General features: G+C 44.6%; 1 protein-coding gene and 1 pseudogene across 2 annotated transcripts; both read left to right on the forward strand.

Annotated features, from left to right (window-relative positions):
* The window catches only part of LOC123114740 (protein SOSEKI 5-like), a 43,836-nt pseudogene extending 23,604 nt beyond the window's left edge, over nucleotides 1-20,232 (forward strand).
* A 396-nt stretch (nucleotides 20,233-20,628) lies between these two features.
* LOC123111312 (ADP-ribosylation factor 1) lies at nucleotides 20,629-23,163 on the forward strand. Of its 2 annotated transcripts, XM_044532078.1 has the most exons (6): nucleotides 20,630-20,935; nucleotides 21,665-21,735; nucleotides 21,898-22,017; nucleotides 22,433-22,551; nucleotides 22,648-22,729; nucleotides 22,920-23,163. In XM_044532078.1, exons 1-6 carry the CDS (start codon nucleotides 20,788-20,790, stop codon nucleotides 22,923-22,925), a joined length of 546 nt encoding a protein of 181 aa, XP_044388013.1. In that variant the 5' UTR covers nucleotides 20,630-20,787; the 3' UTR covers nucleotides 22,926-23,163. The 2 variants fall into 2 exon arrangements, with proteins under 2 accessions (XP_044388012.1, XP_044388013.1); XM_044532077.1 differs by lacking the exon at nucleotides 22,920-23,163 and having other exon boundaries at nucleotides 20,629-20,935; nucleotides 22,648-22,756.
* The last annotated feature ends 737 nt before the right edge of the window (nucleotides 23,164-23,900 follow it).

A 23,900-nucleotide genomic window follows, 5' to 3' on the forward strand; every position in this document is an offset into this window, starting at 1 on the left:
GTCCATAGCTAGTAGCTAGATGGCTTCTTCTCTCTTTTTGGATCTCAATACAATGTTCTCCCCCTCTCTCGTGGAGATCTATTTGATGTAATCTTCTTTTTGCGGTGTGTTTGTTGAGACCGATGAATTGTGGGTTTATGATCCAGCTTATCTATGAATAATATTTGAATCTTCTCTGAATTCCTTTATGTATGATTGAGTTATCTTTGCAAGTCTCTTCGAATTATCCTTTTGGTTTGGCCAACTAGATTGGTAGTTCTTGCAATGGGAGAAGTGGTTAGCTTTGGGTTCAATCTTGCGGTGTCATTTCCCAGTGATAGAAGGGGCAGCAAGGCACATATTGTATTGTTGCCATCGAGGATAACAAGATGGGGTTTTTATCATATTGCATGAATTTATCCCTCTACATCATGTCATCTTGCTTAAGGCGTTACTCTGTTTTTAACTTAATACTCTAGATGCATGCTGGATAGCGGTTGATGAGTGGAGTAATAGTAGTAGATGCAGAATCGTTTCGATCTACTTGTCTCGGACGTGATGCCTATATACATGATCATACCTAGATATACTCATAACTATGCTCAATTCTGTCAATTGCTCAACAGTAATTTTTTCACCCACCGTAGAATATCTATGCTCTTGAGAGAAGCCACTAGTGAAACCTATGGCCCCTGGGTCTATTCTCATCATATCAATCTCCATTACTTTATTACTTGGTTTGTTTTTACTTTGCCTTTTACTTTTCACTTTGCATCTTTATACCAAAAATACCAAAACTATTATTTATCATCTCTATCAGATCTCACTCTCGTAAGTGACCGTGAAGGAATTTACAACCCCTAATCGCGTTGGTTGCGAGGAGCTATCGTTTTGTGTACGTACGAAGGACTTGTGCGTGGTCTCCTACTGGATTGGTACCTTGGTTCTCAAAAACTGAGGGAAATACTTACGCTACTTTGCTGCATCATCCTCTCCTCTTCGGGGAAATCCAACGCAGTGCTCAAGAGGTAGCAGATGCACATAGATACAATAAAGAGCCAATCATGGAGCGGTATGTCTTTTGATCAAAGTCTTTACCATTTTCATCAGTGCATAGATGGCCATTTGTGGGCATAGGGATTTTCACACCTTTGCAATCTTGCATGCCGAATTTCCTCAACACATCCTTGAGGTATTTCTCCTGGGATATGAATATGCCATTTTGTTGTGGACAAATTTGAAGACCTAAGAAGAATTTCAACTCTCCATCATAGACATTTGATATTCCTCACTCATCATATAGGCAAATTCGTCACTATAACGTTGGTTAGTACAACCAAAGATAATATCATCAACATATATTTGGCACACAAATAATTCATCATCATATGCTTTGGTGAAAAGAGTTGGGTCAAGTGAACCGGGTTTGAACCCTTTCTTCATGAGGAATTCCTTCAACATATCATACCATGCCCGAGGTGCTTGCTTGAGGCCATAGAGGGCCTTATTGAGTCTGTAGACATGATCTGGAAATTTTGGATCCTCAAAACTTGGTGGTTGAGCAACATATACTTCTTCCTCAAGCTTACCATTGAGGAATGCAATTTTCACATCCATTTGATGTAAGATGATATTATGATGGCTAGCATAAGCAAGCAATATGCGAATAGCCTCAAGTCTAGCAGCGGGTGCAAAAGTTTCATCGAAATCAATTCCTTCAACCTATGTGTAGCCTTGAGCTACAAGACGAGCCTTATTCCTCGCCACAAGCCCATTTTCATCTTGCTTGTTGCGGTCGATCCATTTGGTGCCGATGATATTGTGCTTGCATGGGTCTGGTCGCTTGACAAGCTCCCACACAGTGTTGAGTGCTACCTATTGAGCACTGCGTTGGATTTCCCCGAAGAGCAGAGGATGATGCAGCAAAGTAGCGTAAGTATTTCCCTCAGTTTTTGCGAACCAAGGTATCAATCCAGTAGGAGACCACACACAAGTCCCTCGTACCTACACAAAATGATAGCAACTCGCAACCAACGCTTAGGGGTTGTCAATCCCTTCACAGTCACTTACGAGAGTGAGATCTGATAGAGATAATATTTTTGGTATTTTTGATAGAGAGATGCAAAGTGAAAAGTAGAAGGCAAAGTAAAAACAAAGCAAGTAAATAAAGTGATAGCGATTGATATGATGAGATTAGACCCGGGGGCCATAGGTTTCACTAGTGGCTTCTCTCAAGAGCATAAGTATTCTACGGTGGGTGAACAAATTACTGTTGAGCAATTGACAGAATTGGGCATAGTTATGAGTATATCTAGGCAATGATCATGTATATAGGCATCACGTCCAAAATAAGTAGATCGAAATGATTCTGCATCTACTACTATTACTCCACTCATCGACCGCTATCCAGCATGCATCTAGAGTATTAAGTTAAAAACAGAGTAACGCCGTAAGCAAGATGACATGATGTAGAGGGATAAATTCATGCAATATGATAAAAAAAACCATCTTGTTATCCTCGATGGCAACAATACAATACGTGCCTTGCTGCCCCTTCTGTCACTGGGTAAGGACACCGCAAGGTTGAACCCAAAGCTAAGCACTTCTCCCATTGCAAGAACTACCAATCTAGTTGGCCAAACCAAAAAGGATAATTCGAAGAGACTTGCAAAGATAACTCAATCATACATAAAAGAATTCAGAGAAGAATCAAATATTTTCCATAGATAATACTGGATCATAAACCCACAATTCATCGGCCTCAACAAACACACCGCAAAAACAAGATTACATCGAATAGATCTCCACGAGAGAGGGGGAGAACATTGTATTGAGATCCTAAAAGAGAGAAGAAGCCATCTAGCTACTAGTTATGGACCTGAAGGTCTAAAGTAAACTACTCACACTTCATCGGAGGGGCTATGGTGATGATGTAGAAGCCCTCCATGGTGGATGCCCCCTCTGACGGAGCTCCAGAACAGGCCCCAAGATGGGATCTCATGGATACAGAAGGTTGCGGCGGTGGAATTAGGTTTTTGGCTCCTGTTCTAATCGTTCGGGGATACATAGGTATATATAAGAGGAAGGAGTACGTTGGTGGAGCGTCGAGGGGCCCACGAGGTAGGGGGAGCGCCCAGGGGGGCGCCCTCCACCCTCGTGACCTCCTCGGGCACTGTTTGGAGTAGGGTCCAAGTCTCCTGGATCACGTTCGGTTGGAAAATCACGATCCCGAAGGTTTCATTCCGTTTGGACTCCGTTTGATATTATGTTTCTTCGAAACACTAAAATAGGCAAAAAAACAGCAATTCTGGGTTGGGCCTCCGGTCAATAGGTTAGTCCCAAAAGTAATATAAAAGTGGAAAATAAAGCCCAATATAGTCCAAAATAGTAGATAAAGTAGCATGGAGCAATCAAAAATTATAGATACGTTGGAGACGTATCAGGCATCCCCAAGCTTAATTCCTGCTCGTCCTCGAGTAGGTAAATGATAAAAAAGAATTTTTGATGCGGAGTGATACTTTGGCATAATTTCAATGTAAATCTTCTTAATTGTGACATGAATATTCAGATCCGAAAGATTCAAGACAACAGTTCATATTGACACAAAAATAATAATACTTCAAGCATACTAATCAAAGCAATCATGTCTTCTCAAAAATAACATGGCAAAAGGAAGTTCATCCCTACAAAATCATATAGTTAGGCTATGCTTCATTTTCATCACACAAAGATGTTCCCAACTTCTATACCCCCGATGACAAGCCAAGCAATTAATTCATACTTAAATAATCTCAAACGTTTTCAACCTTCACGTAATACATGAGCGTGATCCATGGATATAGCACTATGGGTGGAATAGAATATGATGATGGGGATTGTGTGGAGAAGACAAAAAAGGAGAAAGTCTCACATTGACGAGGATAATCAACGGGCTATGGAGATGCCCATCAATTGATGTCAACATGAGGAGTAGGGATTGCCATGCAACGGATACACTAGAGCTATGAATGCTCAACAAAAGAAAACTAGTGGGTGTGCATCCAACTCGCTTGCTCACGAAGATCTAGGGCATTTGAGGAAGCCCATTGTAGGAATATACAAGCCAAGTTCTATAATGAAAAATTCCCACTAGTATAAAAAGACAACTTATGAGACTCACTACATGAGTAACAAGGTGCTACTTTGAAGCACAATATATGAGACTCAGTACATGAAGAACTAGGTGCTACTTTGAAGCACAAGTGTGGAAAAAGAGATAGTAGCATTGCCCTTTTTTATATTCTTTTTTTTTGGGTGGCCTTTCATTTTTTTTGGCCTTTCTCTTTTTTTGGGCAATGCTCTAATAATGATGATCATCACACTTCTATTGATTACAACATAAAGATTACAACTTGAAACTTAGAACAAGATATGACTCTATATGAATGCCTCCGGCGGTGTACCGGGACGGTGCAATGAATCAAGAGTGACATGTATGGAAAATAATGCATGGGGGCTTTGCCACAAATACGATGTCAACTACATGATCATGCAATGGCAATATGACAAAAGTAATGTATGTCATGATGATGATGGTGGAAGTTGCATGGCAATATATCTCGGAATGGCTATGGAAATGCCATAATAGGTAGGTATGGTGGCTGTTTTGAGGAAGATATAAGGAGGTTTATGTGTGATAGAGCGTATCATATCATGGGGTTTGGATGCACCGGCAAAGTTTGCACCAACTCTCAAGGTGAGAAGGTCAATGCACGGTACCGAAGAGGCTAGCAAAGGCGGAAAGGTGAGAGTGCGTATAATCCATGGACTCAACATTAGTCAAAAGAACTCATATACTTATTGCAAAACTTTAGAAGTCATCAAAAATCAAGTACTAGGCGCATGCTCCTAGGGGGATAGATTGGTAGGTGTCGGTGTCAAAACCGGCGGATCTCGGGTAGGGGGTCACGAACTGTGCGTCTAGGCGGATGGTAACAGGAGACAAGGGACACGATGTTTTTACCCAGGTTCGGGCCCTCTCGATGGAGGTAAAACCCTACTCCTGCTTGATTGATATTGATGATATGGGTAGTACAAGAGTGGATCTACCACGAGCTCAAGGAGGCTAAACCCTAGAAGCTAGCCTATGGTATGATTGTTGTTCGTCCTATGGACTAAAACTCTTCGGTTTATATAGACACCGGAGAGGGCTAGGGTTACACAGAGTCGGTTACAATGGTAGGAGATCTACATATCCGTATCACCAAGCTTGCCTTCCACGCCAAGGAAAGTCCCATCCGGACACGGGACGAAGTCTTCAATCTTGTATCTTCATAGTCTTGGAGTCCGGCCAATGATGATAGTTCGGCTATCCGGACACCCCCTAGTCCAGGACTCCCTCAGCAGCCCCTGAACCAGGCTTCAATGGCGACGAGTCCGGCGTGCATATTGTCTTCAGCATTGCAAGGCGGGTTCCTCCTCCGAATACATCATAGAAGATTGTGAACACCAGGATAGTGTCCGACTCTGCAAAATAAATTCCACATACCACTAAAGAGGACGTGCTAAAGCTGAGAGACGCCAGGTATCTAACCTGCGAGATTTCGCATAGGCTGCCCGCCCAAGGGCAAGTCATTCCCACCCCCGAGCCTGGTGAGAGCGTGGTGTTCATGTCTCACTTCCGTCGGGGTTTAGGCTTCCCGACGGACCCTTTCGTGAGGGGGCTCATGTTCTATTATGGGCTGGAGTTCCATGACTTGGCTCCGGAGTCCATCCTCCACATCTCATCTTTCATTGTTGTCTGCGAAGCCTTCCTCCGCACCACCCCTCACTTCGGATTGTGGCTCAAGACCTTCAACGTGGAGCCGAAGATGATCGAGGGGCGACAGGCAAAGTGCGGAGGGGCTGTCATAAGCAAGAGGGCCGATGCTCCATGGCCCGAGGGCTCTTTTCAAGAGGAGCTTGGTTTGTGGCAACAGGAGTGGTTCTACATCACCGCTCCCAGGGGAACCAGGCAAGTGGCGCCACCTGCCTTTCGTCCGGGCCCTCCACGGCGGCTGACGTCGTGGGTCAACAAAGGGCTTGACTGGGGGCCGTCCAAGGACGTACCAATACTGCAGGGCCGGATTCGAGACCTCCAAGAGAGGGAGATCACTCTGGTCGTAGTGACGTAGGAACCGGAGAGGACTCATATTGCGGCCACAAATTTTACACATAGAGTTCAGTGAAGACCAACTGGTTGTGGTAGTTTCAGCAATAACATATTTAAGGTGGTAAACACCCTGTTCACGGAGCGAGGTGGGACTAAACTTGTGGGCTGATCTTAGCAGTAGCGGTTTCCCTAGAAGCGCGCTGCTGCTAACTTCTATAGCAGTAGCGCTGTTCAGTACAGCGCGCTACTGCTATAACTAGCGGGGGGCGAGGTCATGGCAATTATAGCAGTAGCGCGGTTTGTGGTGGACGCGCTACTACTATTTTCCTGTCAGGAGCGAGTTTTGGTAACACGCGCTGCTGCTAAATAGCAGTAGCGTGGTATTTTGAGGAGCGCTACTGGTAAGATTCTGTGTATAGGCTTTTCCCTAGTAGTGCTAATTCACGTGCACTTGGTGTAATTTGCCACCATGGATCCGAGAAAGATTGTTTTTGCTTCCTTTGGAATCGTCCCAAGTCAGTCATGCAAGTGCAAAGTATACTATGGTTTGGTAGATTAATTACCTCCACTCTATATGTATTCCGTAGCACACCAAGCCACTGATTGATTTGTTCCAGGAGAAGAAGTTCCTTCTCTTTAAGCAAGACTTATGCAAGGACTTCGATATCCTTGATGATGGTTCCCCACCTGAACTTGGTAGTGTTTTGTTGTAAGACTTCTACGTGGTCATGCTTGTCTTGGACAACGTGTTCACATGTATGTAGCAGAACCAGCTCATATTTTGGAGCTTACTATCGTGGCTCATTTCCTGAGAATCTCGCAACATCATCTCATTGGTTTGTGTTCAAACTTTCTTTTCCAGACATGCTGTCTGAAATATCCTGTTATCAACTAGACCTGAATCTCAGGTAGGTGTGATGGTTGGAACTTCTCCCAAGAACTATGATGTACGTTCCCGTAAAGTGGACGCACCTAGCCAGAAGAAATATTATTGTAGTATCTTGATAAAGCAATTTGGTCACCTCCCCATGAGGATTTTTCTATGACTTATTCTAAAAGTTTCTCCTTATGAATGTTTGTGCTCCCGAAGTCCGACCTATACTTGATGGCTATGTTAATGCTTTAAGTATGACTCTGGTATGTAGAACATCAAGGAGAACATTAGAAGCGGAGTGCTAAATGTCTCTCAGTCGATTATCCAGATTTTGTGGCCTTGGCATTGCTAAGGTGAAATCAGAGAAAGTGATGTCTTCCTTGTATCTGCATCGTCCTTCACCATTCATCATGGTTGTATGAAGTGTTGCCAAGATCTTTGACATAGATATTAGTGAAACCCTGATGAATATGGAAATGCTTAAGTTCTTGAGAGCATGCTCAAACACTAGGTTATATCTTCTATATCAGTCGGAATGTGCCTTCCATTTGCCGATTGTTCTATAACCATAGTTCCATTCCAAAACTAAGTATGCCATTTCTTCGAATTCCTTCAAACGACTGTTTGTGAATTGCCAATAGCCTGGTATGAAGAGTTTCAATGATCCTTACTGATAGAGTTTCTTTCTGTCGTCGTGATGGATGAAGATCTCGAAAGCAAGACGTCAAGATTAATATGAAGCAATGAATCAACACCTTTGAGAAGTGCAATTGGATCGAGAAGATTGTGTTGGTTTTGTTTCCCCCCTGTCTTCTTACCTCACGTCTTGAATCTCGGAACGAGATTCTTGTTTAGTGGGGGTGAGTTGTCACAGCCCTAGGATTGTTTGGAGATAGTTGCATCAGTGAGCATCATGCATCCTGTTAATTTCTAGAAACTTGAATTGAGGAAAGTGAAAGACTCAGAAATCATTTTAAAATAAGGGCAAGAATCCTTTAAATTGCATTCAATGATTCTAAAAGGCCCTAAAAATAGTTTTGAGAATTTTGCCAAGGGTTATATACCAAACCAAAATTCTGGAACATTTTTTAAGGAATTATTTGGTCTCTGAATTTAAAATAATGTTCTATTTGAATTTGAAAATATATTCAAATATATGTGGGATATATTTTCAAAAAACTTTGAAATGTTTTATGTGCTGTTGGAAAAGTCCATCTAGCAACATAAAATTGTAAGAGCATATTTGGCACTGTTTTGAATTTGCTAAATTTGAAAACAGTGGCAAAGTAAAAAAACAGAAAGAAGAATAATAAACCAGAAACCTACCTGGGCTTACCTCCTGTGCTGGCCCAAGTAGCCGGCCGAACCCACCTGGCGACGCCAGTCATCCTCTTCCTCCAGCCAGAAGGACTGAGGCGCGTGCTCGCCGCCTGCTGGCCATGCGCAGGCCACCTCCACCCTACCTGCTTCACTCCCCCGACGCCCTGAACACGCCACGCACCCCCGCCCCCTCTCACTCCCCCTTGTCGGCTTCTCTCTCCCCTGCCACTCTCTCTCTCAGAACCCCGAGCGCACCCCTTGCCGCCGTCAGCCGTACCAGTAGCCACCGTACTCCCCTAGCTATTCCAGCATGCCCCCGAGAACCGCCATCCTTGGCCTCGTCTCCACGCTGACGAGAACATCCAAAGGATCCCCGAGACGAGCAGATCGACCACGACCCCGCCGCCTTTGTCCGAGTGCCGCTGCCGTCGATCCACCGGCTCCCGAGCATCCCCGAGCCCGCTGAGACCTCTGCCGGCTTCACTGTGAGCTCCTCTGCCTCTTTCCCTAGGTGCCGTGCTTGTTTGGCTGCCATAGCCATCGTTTCCATCCTAGTCGAGAACCACCGCCGCCAGCTCACACACACTGCCCCGCGACCATCTACCGCCTTCCCTGGATGCGAGCGAGCGAGGGCAACTCCCTAGTGCCCTTGGCTTGAACCACTGTCACCCGTAGTGCCGCTCCGGCGATCCTCCGCCACGACTTGAGGTCGATGGCGTCTAACTCTGGTAGCTGGTGACGTGGCACCGTCATTAGTGCTTAATTAAACCCCTGACCCACTGTCTGCTAGGCCCAACGCTGTTAACTGTTAGTTAGTTTTAATTAAAACCTTTTAACCCTGTGACACTGATAGATGGGTCCCATGCATCAGGTTTGACCTGGCCAACCTAGCTGACATGCTGAGGTCATCATGACGTCATGCTGACGCAGTTAACCATTTTCTGGATTAAAAACAATCCAAGAAATTTCAGAAGATGTTTAAAACTTCAAACAATTCATAGAAAATAAACTATAACTCCAAATGAAATAATTTATATATGAAAAATGATCAGAAAAATCCAAAGAATCTGTTTATGGTATTTTCATGCATGTTAGAACAACTTATGGCTACTGTTTAGGATAATTCAACTAAATGGCATTTAATAAATCACATGTGGAGTTTGAATTTGAACCATAGGTTCAAACCAACTTCGTTTAAATTGCTGCTAGTTGTGTTAGCTCAAATCAACAGCATATTGCCATGTCACATTCATGCCTCATATTGTTGCATTGCATTGATTGTGTTCTTTCTCTGTTGCCGGTGTTTGTTCCTCCTGAGTAGACGTGTTCCAGCGATGTGATTGATGACACCGATGAAGATCTATTATTATGTTCAGAAGTTCCAGGCAAGCAAAACCCCCTTGTTCATTTCGATAGAATCCCACCCTGTCGATCTTGCTCTCTTTTACTACATTAGGACAACAACGTTTCAACTATTTCATGTTGCGGTAGTTGAACCCCTTTCCTCTTCATGACCTGTCATTGCCACATTAAATAGATGAAACGCACTAGCATGAGTAGGAGTTGTTTGAGCCCTGATGTGCCTACTCATTCATGCTTGTTTGTCATGCCTGCTACTGCTTAGAGTTGAGTCGGGTCTGATTCATCGGGGATGAATTGGAATGTTGTGAAACATGTCCTACTGTTGAGAGCTAAGTATGTGAACATGATTTGGTAAAGGTAGCGGTGAGAGGCCGTGTAGGAGTACATGGTGGGTTATCTCATTGAAACCGTCCTCAGGAACTGAGTTCCGTGTTTGTGATCCAAGACAGTTGCTACCACGCATTGGGTTCCGGTAACTCGACCCCTCTCGACTTATTAATCAACTCGATCTCTGTCCAGGAGTTGCAACTAGTTTCTGGTGTTTGTAGGTAGTGTTACTAGTCTACCAAGTGGCACCCGGTATAGGTGGGCTTGGGACAGACTAGGCACCGTGGCCGGGTGTACCAATCGTCGCCTGTTTGGTGGACTTGGGAACCATGTACACATTGTTCGGGGCCGTGAGTGACACCCCAGCTGGATCTCCTTGCGGATGGAACCCGAATAGGCGATAAACCTGAACTAGAGTCTTGCGTGGTTAGTCAGGTCGTGGTCGACACCCTCGCCAGGCTTTCGCTTGAAGGTTTCCAAGATACATGACGTGTACATGGCGATAAGTGGCGAGAGCATGTGTGAATAAGTACACCCCTGTAGGGTTAACATGATCTATTCGAATAGCCGTGTTCGCAGTAAAGGACTACTGGCTTGCTTATACAGTTCATAGACAAGTGAAAGTGGATACTCTAAAATGCGCAAGATAAGCGTGAGTGCTATGGATGGCCTTCTTGTAGGGAGGCGGGAGCGGATCCGTAGTGGTGTATTGATATGGTGAGTATGTGGACTCGTGTGCGCCACCCCAAAAGAGTTACCAGCAGTCGTAGTACAGGATAGCCACTGAGTCAACCTGGCTTGCTGCAGTCAAACTCCACCACCCCCTTTGTTGATACTGATGCATATGTAGATAGTTCTGATCTAAGTCTTGTTGGGTACATTTGTACTCACGTTTGCTTAATTTATGTTTTTGCAGAGAGACTTCAATCTCACTAGTAGTTCCGCGTGGACTTCGACGTTTAGCTTGTTACCTCAGCTATGATCTTATAGGTTATAGCCTTGTGAGGGTCTAGTGAATAGTTAGGCTTCTCAGCCTTTTTCATTTATAGTTGTCTGTACTCAGACATGTTATGCTTCCGTTGCTTGTATGCTCTGTATGTTGGGTCATGTGACCCATGTTTGTAGTATCTGGCTCCTTGGAGCCTATTGAATAAATACTTTGAGTTGTAGAGTTTTGTTGTGATTCCATGTTGTATTTGCACATATCGAGCATATTGTGTTTATCATTTGAAATGCTTCGTATGTGTGGGATCTGACAACCTAATTGTTTATTCTTGGTAGCCTCTCTTATGGGGAAATGTATCCTAGTGCTTCCACTGAGCCATGGTAGCTTGCTACTGCTCCGGAACACTTAGGCTGGCTGGCATGTGTCCTTCTTCGTTCCTGTGTCTGTCCCTTTGGGGAAATGTCATGCGTTGTTCCTTTAAGTCCTTGTAGCTTGCTATGACTTGGGTTCATACGTTGCTGATCGACACGTTCATTGCTGGGTCATGTATGCCTGTCCTTGTAAGTTAGCGCCACCTTGGGTTTACGACTAGTCATGTCAGGTCGGGTTCTTTGTCATATGGATGCTATCTACACAGTCATATACGTGAGCCAAAAGGCGCAAATGGTCCCGGGCCAGGTAAGGTGGCACCCGTGGGAATACCGTGAGCGAGGCTGCAAAGTGATATGATGTGTTACATGCTGGATCAGCATGACGTAGGATCGGGTCCTGACACTCCTCTCCTAAAGCCTTCGAAGACTTTGGAATTGCCAGATTCTATTAGCACAATGCAATGATATTTGCCAAATACGACAACCATATCAATATCACAAAGCATTGAGATAGACATGAGGTTGAATCCTAAGGACTTGACAAGCATGACTTTGTCCATGTGTCTATCCTTTGAGATTGCAACCCTACCTAAACCCAATACCTTGCTTTTGCCTTTGTCAGCGTAGGTGATATGCTTCAGATGAGATGGAGATAAGGCAGTGTCCATCAATAAGTTCCTGTCACCGGTCATGTGATTTGTACATCCACTGTCGAGGACCCACTCAGTAGCTTTGGGCTGTTCATCCTGCAGACGAATTAGTGCAACTTACGAACCCATATACTTCATCAGTGAAGAATATGATATCAATTTCATCAACAGTAACAGATATAGCAATATGAGGACGTGAGAAATGAGTAATTCATTTCCTCATGATTAGCTTGCGTCCATTTAAGTATATTCAGGTCTTCAGCAAATTCTTCAGACAATTAAGTCCGTCTGGAGACCTGAGCCTGCATAAGAGATTAGTTCTTTTTCTTCACCACCCACATCTAGAGGGGTGGCAAAGAGTTCATCATTCTACGAGCTCCATAAGAAAAAGATGGCATTGAAGCCAATGCACTTTGTTTCACAGAAGAGGGGTTAGGATGAGCTTATGAACATCATTCTTCGAGGACTTATGAACATAATGGTTTGAAGAATAATGCACATATTCATAGCCTTTGGACTTTCCCTGCGAAACAGAAGTGTTAGCACGATGATGTTCATATGAGGATTTGGATCCACATGAGGAATTTGATCCAGATGAAGAATTTGGTCCATAAGAGGACATGGATCCATATGAAGATTTTGATCCATATGAAGAATTTGATATGGGGTTCCTATTCTTCATAGGTGGTGTCATGATGACATTCACCTGAAGATTTTCAAGGCGCCTTTTGGGAACCCAGATTTTCTTCATAGGGGGATCGTTCCTGCAGTTAGTTCCAACATATCGAGCAAATACTTCACCATTCTGATTCTTGAACAGTTTATAGTTGGAGTCAAATGAATCATCAGAGGATATGAAGATTCACAGCTAAAGCCAGATAAAATGCATGGATCTACAGGAGGTCCTTTCGCAGCAACCCATGAGGTTTTGGGGTACTGCTCAGGTTTCCAGTAGGTCCCATCAGCATTGAGTTTCCTCTCAAAGGCAATACCCTCTTTCCTAGGGCTCTTGTTCAAGATCTGCTTTTTGAGCACATCACAAAGAGTCTGATGCCCTTTTGAGGCTTTTGTATATGCCTGTCACATACAATTCCTTCAACCCTGCATTGTCGTCAGTGATACTTGTGGTATCCTCAGATGAGGAATTTGTGACCACAGAGACAGTTGAAGAATTTGCAGCAATAGAAGCATTTGAAAATTCAGGTGAAGAATTAGCAGATTCACGCTCAATGCATTTTAGACATGGTGGAATAAATTCTTCCTGAGCGGAACTGATCTGTTGAGCAAGCAATGAATCGTTTTCCTTCTGAAGATCTTCAAAACTCACTTTTAACTTCTCAAGGTCTTGCTTTCTCTGAATAAATTCATAAGAAAGCTTCTCATGATCAGCTAAAAGAGAGTTATGATGACCCTAAAGATTTTCAAACTTAAGCTGAAGTCTCTGAAGATTATTAATCAAAGTCTTAGTTCGATTCAATTCCTCACCCAACAGGTCATCGCTTTTGTCTAGCAGATTTTGAATCTTTCCCAACGCCTTTTGTTGTTTAACAGCAATTTTAGCAAGTTTGGAATAGCTAGGTTTGAGATTGTCATCAGATTCATCCTCACTAGATTCAGAGGGGGAATGTTTGAGTACCTTGGCACCTTTTGCCATGAAGCAATAGGTGGGAGCATAGTCATCGACGCTCTTGTCAGCAGAGTTGGGAAGGTGATTTTCTTCAGTGTTGAAGATGGACTTACTGACGTAAGCAGTAGCGAGGGCTAGGCTCGCCACACCAGAGTCTGACTCCTCAGATTCCTCCTCTTCCACATTTTCCTCAGATTCAGCTTTAGAGTCCATTTCCTTGCCAATAAATGCCCGTGCCTTCTTGGAACTGCTCTTCTTGTGAGATGAAGACTTTGAAGATTTTGATGACGAGGACTTTGAGGATTTCTTATTCTTCTTTGAGTCATCAGAATCGTCATCTTTGTACTTCTTCTTCTTTGATTCCTTTTCCCATTGAGGACAATCAGACATGTAGTGACTAGGTTTCTTGCATTTGTGGCAAGTCCTCTTTTTGTAGTCACGAGATGAGGAATCATCACTTCTTGAATACTTTCCAAAGCGACCACGGCGAGAGAACTTCTGGAATTTCTTCACGAGCATTGCTAGCTCCTGGCTCAGTTCTTCAGGATCACCAAGGGTGCTACCAGAATCTTCACCTTCATATTCAAAGACAGCCTTTGCCTTCAGTGCACGTGATCTTCCAAAGCTCGGTCCATAGAGGTCTCTCTTCTCAGCAAGCTGGAACTCATGAGTATTTAGCCTCTCGAGGGTATCAGCAGGATCTAGTGACTTGTAATCTGCTCGTTCTTGAATCATCAGTGCAAGAGTATCGAATGAGGAATCAAGTCATCTCAGCAATTTATTCACCACCTCATGGTCCGCGATGTTAGTGGCACCAAGTGCTTGAAGCTCATTTGAGATGTCAATGAGGCGATCGAAGGTTTGCTGAACATTTTCATTGTCGAGTCTTTTGAAGAGTTGAATAGATTGCGAAGAACATCAACTCGGGAGTCACATTGAGTGGAGACTCCTTCGTTAACCTTGGACAGCCTGTCCCAAATCAACTTAGCAGTTTCCAAAGCACTCACTCTGCCATACTGTCCTTTGCTCAGATGGCCACATATGATATTCTTCACTTGAGAGTTGTGTTGCTTGAATCTCTTCACATCAACAACATTCACAGACGGAGTGACTGAGGGAACACCATTTTCCACAACATACCAGAGATCATTATCAATTGCCACAAGATGCATGTGCATCTTGTTCTTCCAGTAGGGGTAGTCCGTCCCATCGAAGGTAGGACACCCAGCCGAGACCTTGATCATTCCTGCAGTCGACATAACTAAAACTCTAGGTGGTTAAACCAAAATCACACAGAACAAGGGAGTACCTCGCTGATACCAATTGAAAGTGCGTTATATCGACTAGAGGGGGGCGAATAGGCGATTTTTACAAATTCGTCACTGAGGAATTTCTAGGTGAAGAAATTCCTAAGCAACGACACACTAGCAGCGGAATAAGTACTCAGGTATAAGCATAACAGAGCAACAACATAGTCATCATGATGAAAATGAAAACAAGCACACAGTACATATGGTGTGAAAAAAGGATAAGCAGGCTGAAGACTATGAGACTAAAGAATTAGGATTGAGGAAATGAAACTACAAAAAACAGTACGGTGTTTCCTATGACTCAAGAAAGAGAAAATGAAACTACAAAAACAAAAGTCTTCACGCTTCATAATTCTTGCATGAATATCCAAGTCTTCAAGGTCACACCAATTTCTTCACTTTCAAAATCTTCAGGAGAACCAAAGTCTTCAGCTGAAGACATACATTTGTAGGAGTCGACTTTCATCATAAATATCAAACTCCTCATGGACTTATAGAGCCTGTGTACACTCACAAACATATTAATCCCTTAACCTATAAGTCTTCAATACACCAAAATCAATAAGGGGCATTAGATGCACTTACAATTTGGTTTGGCCAACTAGATTTGTTTTTCTTGCAATGGGAGAGGTGCTTAGCTTTGGGTTCAATCTTGCGTGATTTCACCCAGTACAAAGTTGGGGTAGCGAGACACGTATTGCATTGTTGCCAGCGAGGATAAAAATATGGGGTTTACATCATATTGCTCGACTTTATTCCTCTACATCATGTCATCTTACTTAATGTGTTACTCTGTTCTTTATGAACTAAATACTCTAGATGCAGGCAGGAGTCGGTCGATGTGTGGAGTAATAGTAGTAGATGCAAGCAGGAGTCGGTCTACTTGATACAGATGTGATGCCTATATTGCATAATCATTGCCTTGGATATCGTCATAATTTTGCCCTTTTCTATCAATTGCTCGACAGTAATTTGTTCACCAACCATATTATTTGCCTTCAAGAGAGAAGCCTCTAGTGAAACCTATGGCCCCCGGGTCTATTTTCCATCATATTAGTTTTCGATCTACTATTTTCCATCATATTAGTTTCTGGTCTATTATTTTGCAATCTTTTATTTTCAGATCTATAAATCAAAAAACCCAAAAATATTTTATCTTTTGTTTATCTATCTCTATCAGATCTCACTTTTGCAAGTGACCGTGAAGGGATTGACAACCCCTTTATCGCGTTGGTGCAAGTGTTTGACTGTTTGTGCATGTATTGGTGATTTGCGCATTCTTCTCCTACTAGATTGATACCTTGGTTCTCAAACTGAGGGAAATACTTATCTCTACTTTGCCGCATCACCCTTTCCTCTTCAAGGAAAAAACCAATGCAAGCTCAAGAAGTAGCAACCCTGCAAGCTTAAATAATCCACAAATTTCATCCACATATATCAAGTGCATATCAGGATGTTCGGTTCCATCTCCTGCATAAGATTAGCTAGTAGTTATTCTATCATACCCAAAGGAGTTTCATAACCAATATTTTCAGTAGGTGCAGTAGGTTGAGGGGAACTAACTGTGGTTCCGGTCGAGGTGAAGACACCCTGAACAAACCCCTCAAAGGATTGTTCTCCATAATAGCAAGTGACAATAAATTTCAGCACGTAGTATTAATTTTCCTTACCGATTTCCACTTACCAAGAGCGCTTCACTCCCCGACAACGATACCGGAAAAGAGCCTTGATGACCCACAAGTATAGGGGATCAATCGTAGTCCTTTTGATAAGAGTGTCGAACCCAACGAGGAGCAGAAGGAAATGACAAGTGGTTTGGAGCATATTCTCTGCAAGCACTGAAATTATAATTAACGAGTAGTTTGATAGCAAGATAATTTGTAACAAGCAAGTAATGGTAATGGTAACAAAAGTGCAGCAAGGTAGCCCAATCCCTTTGAGGCAAAGGACATGCCAAAACGGTCTCTTATGATAAGCAAAACATTCTTGACGGTACACGGGAATTTCATCTAGTCACTTTCATCATGTTGGTTTGATTTGTGTTCGCCACTTTGATAATTTGATATGTTGGTGGACCGATGCTTATGTGTTGTTCTTACTTAAACAAACCCCCTCCCTCGCAAGCATCCACAACTACGAGAATAGTATTTAGATAAAATCTAACCATAACATTAAACTTTTGGATCCAAATCAGCCCCTTACAAAGTAGCGCATAAACTAGAGTTTAAGCTTTTGTCACTCTCGCAACCCATCATCTAAAAACTACTCCACAATGCATTCCCTTAGGCCCTAATAAGGTGAAGTGCCATGTAGTCGACGTTCCCATGACACCACTAAGGGAATCACAACATACATATCATCAAAATATCGAACACATATCAAGCTCACATGATTACTTGTAACAAGATTTCTCCCGTGACCTCAAGAACAAAAGTAACTACTCACAAATGATAATCATGCTCAAGATCAGAGGAGTATTAAATATCATAATGGATCTGAACATATAATCTTCCACCAAATAAACCATATAGTAATCAAATACAAAAGATGTAATCAACACTACTAGTCACCCCACGAGCACCAATCTAAGGTTCCGGTACAAAGATTGAACACAAGAGATGAATTAGGGTTTGAGAGAAGATGGTGTTGTTGAAGATGTTGATGAAGATGGCCCTCCCAAAGATGAGAGAGCTATTGGTGATGACGATGACGATGATTTCCCCCTCCGGGAGGGAAGTTCCCCCGGCGGAATCGCTCCACCAGAGGGAAAAAGTGCTCCTGCTCAAGTTCCGCCTCGAGACGGCAGCGCTGCGTCCCGAAAATCCTCCTCTTATTTCTTCTGGGTCAAAATGACTTATATACCAAAAGATGGGCACCAGAGGTGGGCCGAGGAGGGCACAACCCACCAGGGCACGCCTGGGGGCCCTGGCGCGCCCAGGTGGGTTGCGCCCACCTGGTGGGGCCCCTCTGGTAGTTATTTGGTCCAATAATTCTTAAATATTTCATAAAAAATCTCCGTGAAGTTTCAGCTTATTGGAGTTGTGCAGAATAGGTCGCTTTAACGTGCTTTTCAGGTCCAAAATTTTAGCTGCCGGTATTCTCCCTCTTTGTGTAAACCTTGCATATTATGAGAGCAAAGGCATTAGAATTACTCCGAAAAGCATTATTATGCATAAAAACATTATAAATAACATTAGGAAAACATGATGCAGAATGGACGTATCGACCACCGACAATTGCTATTTGGGCAACAGATGTGACTATTCGCTCGTGTCCTTTCGGTGAAAGACACCTCTTATAACACCATTTAGGAGGGTATAAAACTGTAGATACCCAAATCAAAGAATAAGAAAACAATGTTCACAATTGCTTCTCTTTCACGTTATTTCTAAATAGTGTTATGCATGTTACCACCATTGTCGTGGGTGGTAGAATATTGCCATGTCAGCGCCCGCAGGCAAGCATAGACCAGGGTTCACTGCCGTTGACCATGGTGATAGCCCATTAACCCTACCATTCTCGTGTATGACAATGGGCACGAGAGATCGTGCTAAACTTTTAAAATGGGTCAAATTGTGCTAAACTTCTATGAGGAAGTCAAAACAATGATTTGGACCAGAAGGTGGGTGTGTGAAATAACATAACACACCCCTCGCTCGCGATTCTTGAAGGCTAAGGCGATTAGGGTTCCCTCTGCCTCCCGTCGGCGCTGCTACCAATCTGCCCCATGTCTTGTGACCTTAGGGCCATGGAGGCGCGGCGAATTTCGGCCCTTGCCGATGAGAGGGCTCCTGCTTCGTCTTTAGGTGGTTTTTTGTGTTTGATTAGGGTTTTGTGTTCTGCTCGAGAAGGCGAGGCGGCAACTCCCTAGAGAAGGAATAATGTCCTCTCCTTCCAACCCCCGTTTAGGTGGTGCATCTAGCATCATCGGAGAGTATGTGGAAGTGTGTCTCCAGCGGATCTCAAGGAATTTGGTCGGTGCCGGTCTTTAGTGGATCTTTTTGGATAACGTCTTCGTTCGTGTGTTTACAGGTTAAATCCGTCCGATCTACGATTTTCTGTCATCGGCGGCAAATAGTTGTTCTGGTGCATTGATCCTGTGGGGCCTTAGCACGCCGACTTCCACACTATGTACTACAATAAGTTTTGTTCGAATCCGATGAGGGAAGGGCGACGACGGCGACGTACCTTCGTTTTGCTTCACGGCTTGAAATAATCGCTGGGTGGTCTAAGGATCTCAACGTGTTTTTTTATTTATGATATTCGCTGTATTACGATGATTGATGAGAGGAAAGTATCGTTTTCCCCCTGAAATCCTTTCTAATGGACCAATTTCCCCCTCAACTCTAATACCGGATCAATCAGCCCCTCAAATCTTTAAAACCGGATCAATTCCCCCTATGGTGGTTTTGGAGTTGATTTTGAGTGGTTTGGACCCAGACCGTGCACTTCTCGCTGACTGGACTCGTTGACTAGGCTGACTGTGCTCCGGGGTGCTGGCATGGCAGACGCCTACTCTTGGTCCTCCAAGCAGAGTTACAAGACCGTCTACGTCTGGCACGACTCACCGCCAACGATCCCGTGCACCTGCCAGCGGCGTCGAGTACGTGCTCAAGGGCTCCGAGCTGCTCCGCCTTCTTCCCGCGCCAGCCTACCCGCGCGACGCCTTCGCCTGCTCATCCTCGTCCTCCTCCACCTCGAGCTGCCAGGCCGGGAACGAGAACAAGCTGCCCAAAGCGGCCATTAGCAGGGCTCACGGCCCGCGCAAGAACTAGAGCTCCTTCAACCTCGGCCAGTACTGGGTGGCCGCCGCGTGCAGCGGCGCCGGGGCAAACGCGGCCACGCAGACCGGCGAGAAAATGCGGCCGGCACCGGGGCCCCGAGCCGTCTCCGCCGCAACAGCCTATGACCGAGCTCGGAGCCGACAAGATCTCGTCGCCGCCGTCGTCCAACAACCCCGACACGCTGGAGACGCTCATCAAAATGATGCCCGCAAGGCTGCCACCTCGAACACCATCGCCGCTTGCCGGAGGAAGAGGATGCAAGCCTGGCACAAGGGCGTGATCGCGGACGGCCGGATGCGCGCGTCCACGATGCTGATGCAGCTCATCTTCTACGGCGGCCAAGCGGGGCACAGGTCCGGGTGGTGCGAGGCACACAGAGCGGTTCCCTTGCGGGCGGTTGGACCTGAGCAACGACACGACGTTGTAGGTATCAGGTGGGGGTACATCAGCGGCAGCCTGGTGGAGACCAAGAAGACGACGAGCGGCGAGCATGCCGTCCACGGAGGCGAGCTCGACGCACTGAAGCAGTCATCTCCACCCAAACTGTTATGAAGCGAAGTGCACGGTCAATCCAGAGAAATGCATGGTATGGGTGAAAACCACTCCAAATCAAGTCTGAAACCATCTTAGGGGAGAATTGATCCGGTTTTACAGATTTGAGGGGCTGATTGATCCAGTATTAGAGTTGAGGGGGAAATTGGTCCATTGCCGAGGATTTCAGGGGAAAACGATACTTTCCTCTAAATAAATTGAAGGTTTTCCAAAAGAAACACAAAAAGTAATTTTGGCCCAGTCCACGGCCCAGCTCCCATCCCGCCGCCGCCCTTATTCAGCGGCAGCTTGGTCCCACAAACCCCTTAAAAAAATAAAAATCACGGAGGGGGCCCTCTCACATCTCGCTTACATGCTGGGCCCACCGGACGTCAGTCAAAACGAATCCCTCCGCCTCGCGTAGGACGCACGCTCTCCTCTTCTTCTCCAAAGCAACCACACCTCCCTCCGTGTCTCAGTAGCCTCTACTCGCTCGTGCTTTGGGCGATTCCATTCCATCCGAGGAGAGAAGAGGAGAGGAGGAGGCGGCGGAGGAGAAGTTTGGTAGGGAGATCGATGGGGCTGTCGTTCGGGACGCTGTTCGGGGCGCTGTTCGCCAAGAAGGAGATGCGGATCCTGATGGTCGGCCTCGACGCCGCCGGGAAGACCACCATCCTGTACAAGCTGAAGCTCGGCGAGATCGTCACCACCATCCCCACCATCGGTACCGATGCTGTTCACCGCGCTGCTATTTTCTGCTCCGGTTTCTTCCTGTCGCGCTCACGCTTACGCTCACACGCCCAAATCGTATGTGCGGTGGAACCGCTGGCCGGGCTCGCATGAATTGCTTCCTCCGTTAGTATAGTATATGAGAAAAATTAGAACACTGAATTATCCATATGCTTTCTTTCACTTCTGTCTAATCTAGTGTGCTAGGTTTCTGTGCTGGTAGCCTGGTACCAATTGGGTTCTGTACTTTGAACAATTGATTTTGTACTTGTGCCAGTTGAACCCCCTATCGTTTAGCTACTGCTTCGTCTGTCCGTGGGTGCCTGGTGCGTACGTTGAATCAAAGATTTTGTGATACTCTCGTTCGGTTAGAGCTATTTTGTTAGGCTCAGCAGCTTAAGTTGCTATTAGAAGTTGTCCTGGAATCTGTATCGTCAAACATGTTCAGGTTTGCCAGAATAATAAGTAGAGAAAAGTAGCAATTTGCATTTCTAACTCCAAACCGATGTTAGCGATCCAATTAGGGCCTTCTATTGCAATATGGCTATTTCAGATGTTACTACTGTTAGTAGTGAAGTACTTGCCGAATTAAGGATGTTTGTACTTCTGTTAGTAGGGGTTAATGTTGTGGTTGCTTACTCATTGTTTTTTCTTGTTTTGGTTGGGAGGCAGAAGTAAGGATTATATCGCTGATGATATCGTTTTGACATTTTGTTTACACAAGGGTTCAACGTGGAGACAGTAGAGTATAAGAACATCAGCTTCACTGTTTGGGATGTTGGTGGCCAGGACAAGGTGAGGATTTTGCTCTTTTCTTCTTCTTGGGTCACTCTTTGGCTGCTATTTCTTTGTTTGTCGTCACATGAATAAAATGCTAATCACCTGTTTGCAGTTACTAAAGAAAGTCTATTTATGTAAAGACAAGCTGATGATTTATGTATGCCATTTTCCAAACAGATAAGGCCTTTGTGGAGGCACTACTTCCAGAACACTCAGGGCCTTATCTTTGTTGTTGACAGCAACGACAGAGACCGTATTGCTGAGGCAAGAGATGAGCTCCACAGGATGCTGAATGAGGCAAGTGCTATATATACCTGTTGAAATGTTGGACTGTGTTATCTTCTGTAGATTCACGGTCTAATTTTTGGAAACTCATGTATTATAGAAGTATTAAACATTACATTCAGAGTAATGTGTAAACATTTACAGCATGATGAATCTTATCTTATTGCACATGGTACATCTTGTGGATATCAATAATACTGTGTCCCGGCAACTAGAATACTTTGCATGCTTTACATATGGTGATTTTGAGAACTTGATTTTGCACCATTTATAACTAACAAGTCTATATTATCATATACTTTTCTCACCTTACAATGGTATATCATTCTTTTGAATCTTATCTATGTCTGCCTGTGAAGTCAGTTCCCACAGTAATGTTTTTTTTTTTTACCGAATTCCCTCAGTAATGTTTGCTAACTGTCACTAGGATGAGCTGCGCAATGCTGTATTGCTTGTTTTTGCTAACAAGCAAGATCTTCCCAATGCCATGAATGCTGCTGAAATAACAGATAAGCTTGGTCTACACTCTCTGCGTCAGCGACACTGGTATTTGACCCTTGCTGATTTTATACCTAGATGATAATTTTGCTAGTTGGAGAAGGCTTGCTGATAAGCTTGGTGTTACTTTCCATTCTATCACAGGTATATCCAGAGTGCTTGCGCCACAAGTGGAGAGGGTCTGTATGAAGGGCTGGACTGGCTCTCCAACAACATAGCCAGCAAGGTTTCTATCTAACACTCAGGGCTGGAATGGGGATTTTTTTGGTCAACTTTGCTCTGCTGTTTATTTTGTGGTGTTCAAGTAGTTCAAGCCTTTCCCTGTGTGCGTTCAGCATAGTTGCATTATGACTTTGATGTTCAGAAATAAATGATGCATGACACTAACAAGTGCTATTTTGCTCACGGGATTGCAGTCCTGAAGGCTTCCAATGGATTGGCAGGGCCGCAGAAGCAACTAGCGGCTGGACAAATGACTGGAATATGTAGGCATGTTAAAATGCTGCCAGAGTGTTGACATGTCTTTGTAAGCTCTATCTTTGAGCAGTTATCACACTGTTACTATGTTGTATCAATGATTGAATGTACACACGAGGAAAACCTTTATGCTATAGTGAAAATGATGCCATGTCAGGTGTCCCTGAGCCTGATGAGTGATGATGATCCTGCCCCGGTTTTGTGAACCGAAATGTATTCTGCGCGTGATTAATCTTGTTCCTGTGTATAGTTGATCCGTATCTCTAGACAACAAATGTTGCAACGTGTTTGGTATTTGAGGATTATGGTAATGTCGTTTTAGATAAGCTGGTTTTGCAGATTTGGTTCCGGGAAAAAGATTTGGTTTTGTTTTTATAGTTTTTCTATAGCTAAATGTTGTTGGATGGTTGACCTCCCACAAAATAAAATGTACTCCTATAATCACATTTTTTTAGCAAAATCACAACATAATTGTTGGATAATTGGACTGTAAGACGAGACGCGGGGCACATGGAAAACCCTAGCTGCCACCGGGCGGTTCCCTGCCCTCCCGTCGTCCCCAATGAAGGGCTGTCTGGCGAAGTCGCCCCGGGCCTTGGGATGGCGGCGGTGGCCGGTGGGGACTGTTCTCTTCTCCGACACGCCCCTGCCTTACCCTCCCACGTTGAGTCAATATCCGGCGGCAGGGCAACTTCTTCTCTGATGCGCCTTGCCCCCTCCTCCCCGCGCACGCATCCCCTCTACTCTCAAGGTCTAGTCTCTAAGCGGCGGGCTGCCCTCCCCTGTCGGTCCGTGGGTGTCTAGACGTTTCTTGGACATCGCCATGGGCGCCCCGTCCCGCGCAACCCCCTCTCGTGTCCCAGGCAGCGAAGCCCTGCTGCTGGTGCTGCCGCTCGGTATTAATGCATGCATTGCAGTCA

The sequence above is a fragment of the Triticum aestivum genome, chromosome 5B (genome assembly GCF_018294505.1).
Source record: "Triticum aestivum cultivar Chinese Spring chromosome 5B, IWGSC CS RefSeq v2.1, whole genome shotgun sequence".
Classification (NCBI taxonomy): domain Eukaryota; kingdom Viridiplantae; phylum Streptophyta; class Magnoliopsida; order Poales; family Poaceae; genus Triticum; species Triticum aestivum.